The 12,347-nt window shown below is 44.9% G+C and overlaps 1 protein-coding gene across 7 annotated transcripts in view; it reads right to left on the bottom strand.

The window, feature by feature from the left end:
* The window catches only part of cdc42bpab (CDC42 binding protein kinase alpha (DMPK-like) b), an 80,260-nt gene that overhangs the window by 30,056 nt on the left and 37,857 nt on the right, over positions 1-12,347 (bottom strand). For all 7 annotated transcript variants that reach the window (XR_004932732.1, XM_036147061.1, XM_036147062.1 and 4 more), the window contains exons 3-5: positions 9,750-9,833; positions 7,891-7,986; positions 6,840-6,988 (exon numbers count right to left, since the gene is read on the bottom strand). Coding sequence is in view for 6 of the 7 variants with exons in the window: in XM_036147061.1 (XP_036002954.1) it covers positions 6,840-6,988; positions 7,891-7,986; positions 9,750-9,833 (329 nt within the window). In the remaining variant the exon portion in view is untranslated. The remainder of the gene's footprint in view (positions 1-6,839; positions 6,989-7,890; positions 7,987-9,749; positions 9,834-12,347) is intronic.

Genomic DNA, 12,347 nt, shown 5'->3' with positions numbered 1-12,347 from the left:
CCCACTTGCTCTAACCCAGTGGTGCATTGTGCAATGAGTGAATGTAGTTTTCTGAATCTTGTTCTCAGCTCCCAAACATCAGCCGCTAAAGCTCACATTTGTTTTGATTCCCTAACTGCGTCAGTGAGCTGAGAGGATTGCCCGCACCAGGGAGATTTTCCATCCTTTGACTATTAACAGACTGCTTTGATGCCTCAGTCTTCAACCAGAGGTCTCTTCAAAGCCACATGTGAAGCCCCTGTCATTTTCTAGCAGTGTTAATGGTCTCATTTAGTGGGTCTGGAGCAGCCGGATGAACTCGCCGTCTCTCCTCTCACTAGGCCGAGGCAACACTAAAGCCTCGACCTAGAAAACCACAGGTTAAAGTAGCCTGTGAGAGGATTACGTAAACCAACGCTTTTCAGTCAAGCCAGCCTTTGCATTACGAGCGCGACTCCGTCCCAGATCGGAAGTCCCTCTCCACAGCAGATATTTGATTTTAAATCAAACATTTTAAACCACAAGCCAGAGGCCCAAAAACCTGGCAGAGAGAGAAAGTTTTTTCTCAGTAAAAGGACACAGTTGAATCATGAAATTGCTCCACGACAGAGAAAACATACATATGGAGCTCTCTAAAAGACATTTTATCATCAATTCTTTACCGCTGCTTCACAACAGCGAACCAAATGCTTTAAACCAACATTTCTTTACAGCTCCTTTACTATTTAGTCCCTAATGCACATCCTTCTTCCGCCGCAGGAACTGTGCACCACCTTGACGGAAGCCCACGCCTCACAAATCATGACCTATGAGACTTGGGCCAGACGGAGAGCACGTGGACCTGCGGGGGAGTGTGAATGTGTGTGCATGGGGTCCGGTTGCTGGAGAGTCTTAATCCGCTGCTGAGACCTCTGCTCTGCCAAGGAGCAGACAGCACCAGGTGATCTCAACTCGCCGTACCTGTAGCGCAGGCAAAGGACGCAGGAATCTGCTGCTGATAAACCAATTAGTACTAAAGGAAGCCACTGTTAGCCCATGTTTCCCCGTCTTCTAACCAAAGCTACAGCTCTAGCATCCTCTGCTCAACTCATCTGCTTCTCGGCCCCAGATTTACCACCAACGGATGATGGACAAACGGATCTGGGCTAAAAGCGTGTCACCTGCCTAGCGTCCACCCTTCCACCTCTGAGCAAACAAATAATAGAGGCCGACGCCAGGCTAGGTGGGTTAGCACAGTAATTGGGCTAGTGTGTCACAGGGCTCCAGCAGTCTTAAGGAGCGCCGCAACAGACGGGAATAGAGGAAGGTAATCTCTTCTAAGACCGCAGCACCCATCTGTGGGGGCCATCTGGATGGCGCTGCACAATAAACACATGCCTTGTGCACGGCAGCGACTGGAGAGCCCTGCGGAGCCAGGACACGGGAACATGGCCGCTGCTAATTCATGATGAGAGAGGCTGGTGTCTGTGGGACGTCTGGCATCGCTGCGTGCACCCCAACGCCACGCCACACCAACAGAGAAGCTGTGACCTGCATCGTTACTGAGCTGTTTCTTCTAAAATTAGAAGATTTAAGAAAATGATAAAAGATTTTGATTCTTTATTCAAATCGTAGAAACAAAGTCGATCTCTTCTAAAACGGGAGATGGGTCAGTTTAAAGAATCAGAGCATTTGGAGGTTTCAAAAGTGCAAAAATATCCCATCAAGTGATCTCTGGGGTTGTTTTTTTTTAAAAGAGGTGCCAGAGTTTGGTTGGGAGCACTGGCCCTCCCCCACCTGTTGCTGTGCTGAACTTTTCTACTGGAAATCAAAACAGAAGAGGATCGTCACGTGGACATGTGCTCACCTCTGAATAAAAGAAGGAGAAAGCTCGGGCCGGACTAATGTCAACTTTTATTTTATGAATAATGCCTCTGCATCGAGAAGTGCAATATCGCTGCCGTCTCAGCACAAATACCTCAAAATGAATAAAACATTTTCATAACTCTTCACAATATGTGTTCAGTCAGACTGAGTAGAGGCTCAAACCCAGCTGCTTGCACAGACATAATGTAGAGGGACTTCATCAGATGTGTGCGATTGGGTATTTAAATAGAAATGCATCCATCGGAGCGTTGTGGCCCATTTCCAACCTCTGGTTTTTGTACAGCTCTGGCCTACCGACGTGGGCATAAATGTTCGTATAGGTCAGGTATGAAACAAGCAAAACACTTTTACATCGCGTTACATCTCAGTGATTCCTCTGACTTCATTTTTAAACGTCATCCTGTGTCGTCTTCTTTCAGTAGCGATTTCCACACTGAAGAGAGTGGCTAGCGCAACCTGCTTCCAATCATGTGTGAAGCGTAAATTAAGCCTTTTCTCCAGCCAAAGGCCAGTAGCTGGTGGATTAAAGCTGAGATGAATATAGCGATTTCTGAATGGTGCAGGAGAGGTTAGTGAAATGATGCAGGTTTATGCAGAGTAATACATCCCCAGAGGCGGCGGCAGCCATGTTTCTGCCCCTTGGGAATTACTTTCAGAGTTAGAGGAATACGGGGGGCTCTATACAAACGCAAACTAACGCGACAGAGACCCTTTCACAACTAATGATCAAGTACGATCAGCAGCTTCTCAGGAAACACATGGCTCTGATCAATAGGAAAAGACACAAAGGCTGGGATCAATAGGGCACCCATGAGCAAACGCATCAACAACCACACAGTTCTGTACAACATAAATCTGTTAACGTGGCATTTTTATATGCCAGAGAGTCTACTGACATTTAGAGCCAAACTGTGTTTAGTTTCTTGGTCATTGCGACGGATCTATGCAGCTTTGCACCTACTCTGCTGGCCCTCGGCCCCATCCCCCGCCTCTCCAATCCCAGCGTCGGAGCAGACAGATGTGGTGCTTGGCAGCACAAAGCCATGCTGACACGGTCCATTGAAACATTTGTCAGGGTCCTCTGGGAGGCCACGCAGACCACTGACCACTGAAATAATGAAGGCGGCCCCTACATCTGACGTTGTGCACATTCTGACTCTCATGGGATTGGACCGAGGGCGACAGGAGATCGACCTCCAGGCTCTTTGCTCCTCGTGTCTTTCATCTGGTCTCCTCTTAACTTCAGGGCAGAAATCATTTATATGCATTTGGGCCAGCATTTAGGTAAGCTAAGAAAGATAAGACACAAGTAAGACAGAGCACTTAGGGGGAGTAAATATATCCCAATTTAGACACAATATTCTATTGTCTTTTATATAGTAATAATAAAAATAATACAAAAGTTAAAAAATAGTGCAGGATCATTCCGTTATTCACAATTGGCTCACTTGATACTGACTGAGAGACTTGTGTTGTCCCCAAATAATTTGTTGTATGTAAAGTCCTTAAGAGTCCGGCTTTTCATGCATAATTACACCATCATAACAAATCCTATAGTAGTCCCAATTGTGGAAGCAATAAAGAGTATAACGTATTTTCCTGACAGCTAACATACGTGAAACAGGTAACTTTTAAAATTCTGTCAGTGAATAAAAAGTCTGCAACAAGAAGCCGTATTATTTCCTCCAATAGTCATTCTCCTTTTCTGGATAAGCTGAGAAATCAGCCAATTATAGTCGCCCATTAAGCCAGTGGTGTGTGTCTTAACAGTGCCAGTTATGTAGGGGTTAAATGCCCTGCAGCATGTCAAAACTAACATGCGTGTGTTTCTAAGGTCCAGTCTGGTCGGGCTGATCACTGGTCCCAAGGTTTACGAAGGTTTCAGGAAGCGACGGCTTTGAAACCACCCACATTGTTCGCCGCGCCGCTCCAGTTTAAAATGCTATTAATACGATGTGGGAACTCACAGATATAATTTTCAGGGCATGTGGAGCATAGAATAGCACAGCCTTGCCCCGTCCCTACCTGTTGCTGTGCACTGCTGGTCAGCTGGCTGAAAGAAGATTTCTTCTGCTACTTTTTCCTCGCTTCCAAGAAAGACAAACTCAACTGAATGGGGAAAAATGTACTATGTGATATTTTGTGCAGTAAGATCTTAATAACCATTAATCTTTAGAAGGTATTTAATTCATATTTTCACTCAAGTGTAAGTATGAAAGTTAAAATAACTATGAATAATACAGACATTCTTATTCTGACGTGCTATGCTTTTTGTGTCTGAAGAAGAATTTGGATCATGATAGGTATTTTTTATTTTTAGGTGTTTTAATTATCATTGCTGAATAATGCAATATCTATTGTGATAAACCCTCCTTTTCCTCCCTCCACGACATCCCCCACACTACGAGGGAGTTTTAGCATCTGTCACCAAACTTTGTGTCTGGTGTGAAAATTATTAACGATCAGGCTTTTACTGGCACAAACCAATTTCCATATTTCTTTTAAAAAATATGGAAATTATTAAATTAAAACTGTTTCAAAAGCTACGTTGCACAACAGAAATAAATACGAGCTGCAGGTTCTTCATAGCAGGTCAGAGTTTGAACCCAACAGGAAATGATGGACAGACAAGACTAGCATCCTTCTGAATCAAAGCAGAGGCCCTTAATGTTAATTAGCCCAAACTAAATATCAGCATGCAGTGTGCATGCCGGGCACCTGAAACCTAAATGATGCTCCTAAGCGGCCCGTTGCCACCGCGATGTTGGACACAGTCACAACGCGGTGACAACCACGATTCAGTACATCGTGCTGTCACCATGAAACCTCCGCATTTTTACTCCAGATGCTCCTTCCTGAAGAATATCCTTCTTGTCCCCGTCCATTTGTGGTTCCAGTCATTTAAAAAACAAAAACGCTCTCAGAAGGGCCCAACAATGTCATTAAGGGGGGTATTGATGTAGTCAGCTGCATTTCAAATACTACAAAGCAGCATCTGTGCCTCAAGCCGAGCAGTGGCAACGCTTCAAACTCACTGGATTGTTCTTCAGCTTCAAAGCTTGGTGTAAAAACGCACCTAATGTATGGAGCGTTTACCATTTATCCCAGTACTTTTTTACTTTTACTAACAACCACTTTTATATCTTTGATTATCAACCGATAAAACGTTTAAATGTTTAGCGAGTAACTGCCCTGTAAGTTACGCATAGCAGCGGTAAGGCAGCAGTGAGATAAACACACATCCTGATGCACGGGCTCAGGAGCCAGCGGGACACGCCCTCCTCGGGGGACCTGCCCGGCCGTCCCCACCCTCTCCAAAGCCAGCGCGAGAGTCTCCCATGAGAGCGTGCGATAAGTGAGAGCAGAGAAACGGGGTGGGGGTGGGGGGCGGCAGCAGCGCCACACCTCCACCCACACACCTCTAAAACCGGTCATTAGCGTCCCAAAGTGTCCACACAGAGCAGAGAGCAAGCGAGAAACGCCGCTGTCCCCTCCTCCCCGTCCCTCCTGCGTTCCATGCGCCAACCCCAACCCGCAGCCCCCGCTGACACCATGCAATTAGTGGCTCTCACTCTCCTCCGCTCGCTGCCTTTCTTTCCATACATTTCTATTTACATGTGTCTTTGACGCCGTCATTGTCACACAGCGTGTGTGTGTGTATACGTCTGACTGAGAGGCGGTGTGTTAAAAAAACTGCAGACACACCCAGAAAACACTAAGCAGCCCGGCTTTATCGCTGCCTCTTTCTGACCCTCCCTTCTTCCCCAGTTATCTCCCATTATTTCCTGCGTCTATCCATCATTCTCTCACTCGTTGTGCTGTGACGGGCCCCCGGCGAAAGTAGTGCTGTAATTATGCTAACGTGCCCATGTGACTACTTCCTGTCTGGAAGAGCCTTATATCCTGTTCCCGAGGGCGTCTTTAGTTGGCTGGAAAAAAAAAAAAACTCTTGCCGTCGACGTCAACGGGGAAAACTGCTTCCCATGCTGCGGCGTGTCAACAGGGAGCTTTGAGGAATCTTGTTTGTTGAGTGAGAAATAACTCCACCTCTCCACAAGGAGACAGGACAAGGAGCTGAAAGAGCAGCGAGCAAAGGAGACAAGGCAACAACTGTGTCGGCTCAGCAGAACAAGAACGGTCTTGATTCTAGAGAGCTGGAGGGACGTGTCTGAGTTTAGGTGGAAATGCTTTATTAATGCATGAAAAACTACATCAGACCTTCACTAAATGTCACGGCGTCATTTTTATCCACGTTACTGTTTTACCTGGAATAAAAAAACAAGACAGCTTCCTGTTGCCACAGAAGGTGAGGAGGAGTATGATACACAAAGTATCCATTGCTCCCTAATTTTTACATTCTGACATTACATCTGCTAACTTCACTGTACTTTCATGTACTTTAGTATCATATTGTACAGTGCGGTGGATCTCTGCAGCTCCTCCAGAGTGACTCGGGGCCGGCGGGCCGCCGCTCTGATTCCTGCTCTGCTATGCCATCCTAAAAGGCAGCTGCTTCCTCTGGATCTTATTTAAGGGTATCAGAGTAAAGAAGGCTAAATCATTTGTGAATGTTCTTGGAAACAAAGACGAAAAAATATGCACAATTTCTCTTACAGTTATGCACTACTCTGCGTTCATCTAAGCGAATAGGAGTTTGAGAGGTATGAATGCTTTTGAAAGGCATTTTAAATATGCGCCTTCAGTCATTGCTCGGGTATTCTGGACCATTTGTACTCCTGTTGCACCATTTTACCAATGAAGCTTTTCTTTAAGCTCTTTTGTAAACAGATTGCAACCATGTTCCAGATCCCTGACATCCTGCCTCTCCAGAGGCTGGATTATTTCCCCATCTGCAGGACCGGTGTAAATACACCAAGCATCCACCGACAGGAGTTACTGCTCAGTCAGCTTCTTGTAAAAAATAAAAATATATAAAAACCACTGCATACGCTGCATTCAGACAGGAAGCCACGCGCACCGCCCCGCTGCCTCACCTGTGGACGTAGTGGAGCTGATGAACGGAGTCGATGGCCAGCACCATCTCGGCCAGGTAGAACTTGGCCATGTCTTCAGGCAGCCGGTCCTCAAACTTGCTCAGCAGAGTCAGCAGGTCGCCGCCCACGTAGTAGTCCATGACCAGGTACTGGAGAGGCACAGTGGCAGAAAACAGATTAATGACACAGGAAAATTATGATGCCAACAAAAAACAAAAAAAAAAGGAAAACAAAAATACGCCACTTTTCCATGTCTTCATCCAAACTTTACGCAGAAGCTGCGCCTAAATAGTTTCACATTTGCGGGTTTACCTAAAAATAAATGGCTGGATAGACTGCGGTGTGTATTTTTAGAGCCTTAGGGAGTTGTCCAGCATTTGTTGTGAGAATGTGGGAAATGGAATGACAAGCAGTTCTGGCATTTGAACTCAAGGTCATGCAGAGAGGACAGACTGTCAGGCTGCAGGGAGAACCAATGCCTGCAGCTACCAATTAAAGTCAGACACGCTTTGTGCCGTGTCCACCGTTTCTTTTGTCTCATACACAGACATATGCACATAATCAGGCTGGTTTTAATCCTGACAGAATCGACGGGCTGATGGGCATCTAGCCTGCGTCCTGGAGAGGTGCTGCTGAGCTCTGAAGCTCACCTCGGGGGTGAAACAGCAAACGTTACTGACATTGTTACTATGGCCACATAACGCACACAAACAGAGCCGTTGCAGGATGACTCTGCGTGTGAAGACTAGTCACAATGCAGGACGTGCAACATCAGGAAGGTCAAATCATCATTTATACAAGCGTCTCCCACATTGACAGCGCTCCTGAGGAAGTGAGCCATCATGATGCTCACTTAGAAACCTCATTCTTTCTGCTGTTTATCGCATCTCGATAAATTTGATACGTGAGCCGCATTCCAGATTCTCCTTCCTGTTGCGTTTTGACTCAGTGAAGGCCGACGCGCTTGCAGAGTTACTTTGCAATTACTTCTCTGCGATAAACGAGTTTGTTCTAACCGACATGCTGCAGAGGAAGGGGACTTGCTCGTTACCAGATTATTGTCGTCCTGGAAGGCATAGTGCAGGGTGGTGATCCACTGGCTGTCTCCGTTCACCAAGACGTCCCGCTCCTCTCGAAAGCACGCCGTCTGAGGAGAGATTGAAGACATGTCATGCTGAACGGCACAATCAACGGACAAAGGTCTGCCGCGTTCCTGCAGAGCGCGCCTGTAAATCCTGAGCTGGTGACTTCCTGTAAACTAGGAGGAGAAACGCTGATATAAAGGTTTCCCCAAGTCACGTTGGACAATCGGCTGGTTTTCAGGTCGAGAAAAAAAATTACGTTTATATTATGGGGTTAAATTTGAGAACTGGCCCACTAATATCACTAACTTCTTTTTAGGCCTTTCCTGTTTTTAGTCACACAATATATGCATGTATATCTCAATCAATTGAGATATCACACAGTGATCCATTTCAAGCATTTATTTCTCTACATTATGATGAATCTGATAATGAAAGGGGAACTGTAATGTTCCTTAAGACCAACCAAAGGGGTTTTAACAGAGAAATGTCGTGTCCAGCTTATGGTCCACACCATCATGGGGAAGCCTGCTTATTTTGTCCAGCTGTCAGTCACTGACACCATCCACAAGGCGGGTCAACCTCAAAAGGTAATTGCCCAGTAAGCTGCTTGTTCGCTGGTTATGCAAGGATGATAAATGAAGGTTGATTGGAAGTGAAAAGTTTGGTAGATAAGAGTCCATCAGGAGCAGCGGTAACCACAGCCCTGAAAGCATTGTGAAACAAAGTTCATTCAAGATTTCTTACAAGATCGACAATGTGCGGAGGGGCGCTGTGTTTTAATTAAGTTAGCAGATTAAACTTCAGGTGTGGAAAAATTTAAATAATTTCTTAATTTTTATCTGTTTGATGTATTTTGTCATGTAGGACATTGTTTTTAAGTTCCAAAAAATGTGAATAAATGTTTTTCAACATTGTACGATCACTGTGATCAGTTCTTATGCATAATGCACAAGTAAATGTTTAATTGAGTAAAAGTATTGTTGAAATTGCACATACATATTCATAATATATTGTGTAAAAGTGAAATTAATTTAATATAAAAATCAACAACAAGTCCACATTTATTAGTTCTATTTAATCTTGCAATGAGTTAACTTGTGTGGCCCTCTTGAGATCAGATTAAGCTGTATGCGGCCCCTAAACCAAAATGAGTTTGACGCCCCTGCTCTGGAGTATTGTCCAGAGCAAGATGATGAACCTTAGCAGAGCCACAGGCCGATCGCCTCCACGCCACGCCGCATTAATACAGTAACTCATGCAAAAGTGGCCCTGAGATTACATACTGCACAATACATGAATCCTCTTCATAAGGTCCACATTTCTCTGTCAAAAATCATTTTAATTGCTCTAATTATGATCATTTGAATTTCTGATCAAGTGAATGTTGGGTTTTCATAAGCACTGAGAAATAATCATCAAAACGAACAGCGTATCACTGCGTGTTATATGGAGATCCGTTGTTCTGCAGAGTTTCCCGTGCCGGACACATTTGCACGCACATGCAGACATTATGGACCCGCTTCGCCTTGTGACGTATGAGCTATTATAATCAGAGAGGGAGAGGAGCAGCAGGAATGTGAGAGTGTCAGGGAGAAGCTGATGAGAAAAACATGCAGCGGCAGCTCAGGCCGCGACTTGCTCCGCCATCCATCGACAAACGTTGGCCTGAAAGGCAAGTCAGCGGAGGATGTGGTTTCTGCTGACAGGGGGCCCTTTTTCTTCTCCTTTTAATCCATCGCTATTTCCCTTGAAAAAATGCCCACGATCACTGCAACAGGCGGCGCGTCCTGAAGAGGGAGTTGAGAGGCTGTGAGGCGCTACTAACCTCCGCTCGCTTCAGCATTTCCCACTTGTTGAGAATCTTCATAGCGAAGACCTTATCCGTGTTCCTCACTTTGACCACCGCGACCTGCAAAAAGAGGAAGAGATTCGTTTCAGATGACCTTTGTGAGAGACGGGTCAGAGAGATGGCCAAACCTCTTAAAACACGTCGTCTGTGTGCGTTACGTTTGATCCCGGAGGACAGTCTTTCTGTGATCGCGGGTAAAATGTTTAAAGACACAAACGGCCTCCCTATGAAGGACATTTGTGTGTGAACTTAGCAAAAAGTCTGGTTCAGCATTATTTAATAAGAGATCAATTTTGAGTAAATCGTGTGGGAAAAGAAAGTAGAGATAGAGAGAAAGATAAGACTTAAATTATCATTTCAGCTCCGGATTTAGAGCCAGCAGTATGAAAAAGAAACCCTGGGAAGAACGCAGCGCAGGAGGAGTGGACGAGTTTAAAAGCTGCTAACAGCCTTCTTTTCAGTAAATGATAGAGTTTAAGCATAGAAAACCGCACCGTTGTACGTGTTTTACATGAACACATTTAGATTAGAGACACATTAAGCTCAAATTGACCGGTGAGCTTTATCTCCAGATTCTGCTGAGATGCAGCCAGGATGAAAGTTAGCTCCACAGAGTGGGAGAACTGCTCCCTCCTGTCGAGTCGGCCGAGTCGTCTTCCCTCCGGAGGTTTCCACGGGCTCGTCACACGGGGGGAGGAGACACCGGGCCGTCCCAGACCCCGCTGGAGGGGCAATTTATCCCTTCATCCCAGGGAACACCTCAGGGCAGAGGTGTCCAAACATGGCGGCTCGTGGGCCGAAATTGTCAAGTAAAAAGCACTCAAGGGCCAAAAAACTGGGACATTTTTTTACCTGCTCTACAAAATATGATCATTTTAAATAAACAAATTAGACTATCTGTATTTAGCCAATTTTAATAAATGCATTCCAATCAGATTTAAGGCACCAAAGTCTGCATTTGAGTTAAAGTCGCTCATAGATGTAGTCCTATTTAAAATTTAAAGAGAATGTGTGGTTAATAAAAGACAAATGTTTTTGTGTTGTACCCAACATTTAACAGTAAGATTTTAACTTGTCTGTAATAATTATAATTAATAAGTGTTGGTTGACAAAATCTTTCTTGAAATGCAATTGAGGGGCCGCAAACGTCCCCTGTGCCGCACTTAGGACACGCCTGCCTTAGGGTCACCCAGTGATCTGGAGAGGGAGGCCTGGGTTTGTTGTCGTTTCTTGTCTTGATCTGCATCGTTGTCTGGGTTTCTTCTTGCTGTGCTTCTAGCTGGACCAAACCCATCCACTCAGACCTTCATGGGTTCTTATTGTGACAGGAAAGTACCGACTAAGAGGAGCTAAAAGCCAAGTATGAAACGGTTACATTAAAGGTGAACACCCAGTCTTCCAGCAGCGTGAAAACCAAACACCACAGCACCTGCCCTAAAAGGATAACAACAGTGGAAAGGCGCCTGTGGTCGCAATGTCCCTAATTATAAGGCACAATACCTACAGCCGTTACCTAATACTGCTACGTCTTTGAATTTAAGCACAACGCAAACTACAATAATCTGGTAACAGCCTATGGTGGAGTGTCTGGAAACAGCAACGGCAGCTCGGCTTTGAACGACACTAATAAAACCTCCGCTGTAAAGTTTACACCCGCGCTTTCAGGCCGTGTAAAAGCAGCTCAGCTCTCTAGCTCAGCTTGTTTAAGAGGTGTCCACCTTTTGCTTCGGGTTCCCTCTTTGCAGCGAGACCTACTGGTGTGGATGCAACCGGTCTGTGAACCTGGCCCTGCGGATATCACACCCTGCTCGCTCCATGACCGGTGTGCATGTCATGGCGTACAAAAAGGCTTAGCCTGAGTAAATTACATGAGCCAAATTGGCTGCATTTATTAGCAACCATTAACGTTGTTGCAGCGGCCATCAGCAATGGAGGAGGAGGGGGGAAAATGAGATAAATTAAGAGGAAAAGCAAAGGTGCTGCTGCCTGGGTGTTGGACAGAGACCTAGGGGAAGACCTGTCTTAACACAAACCACCTCGAGTTTTTAGCTAGAGAAGTTGGCGTCTGCTCTGTTCTTTTCTCTGACCTGTTTAAGCAAATATACCAGCAGCTGTGAGGAAAAAAAAATGCCACGCTTAAAAAAAAAAAACCTTAAATAATGGATGAGGCCAGTCAAAAAAAAACAAACAAAAAAAAACACTGTCTGCAGATCCAGAAAAGCGTATTAAAAACTATGGACCAGATCCCTGTTTGTGCCGTAAAAATATGTTTTGTATGTGCCAGATCCATGTTTGCTTTGAACACACATTTCGGTCCAGAGTTCTTTTTTTTTTTGTACCCGAGTAGTAAAATGTATTTTTATTGTCAGGCAAATGGAAGCACACATTGGCATGCCAAAGATAAGCAATTATAATAAAATAAAATAATTCCTGGACTGATAAAAAGGTGCATAGATACATAGAAGATATTAACTCCTTTATTATTAGTGTTATTTCATCAGCTGTTTAGTCAAACAGGGAAGTCACACTTAAATTACATACATCTCTCTTAAAAAGAGCTTAGGTTGTGCCCTA

The sequence above is a fragment of the Fundulus heteroclitus genome, chromosome 15, assembly GCF_011125445.2.
Source record: "Fundulus heteroclitus isolate FHET01 chromosome 15, MU-UCD_Fhet_4.1, whole genome shotgun sequence".
Classification (NCBI taxonomy): domain Eukaryota; kingdom Metazoa; phylum Chordata; class Actinopteri; order Cyprinodontiformes; family Fundulidae; genus Fundulus; species Fundulus heteroclitus.
The sequence above is the reverse complement of the archived record's forward strand: the minus strand, read 5'-3'. Positions and strand labels throughout refer to the sequence as shown.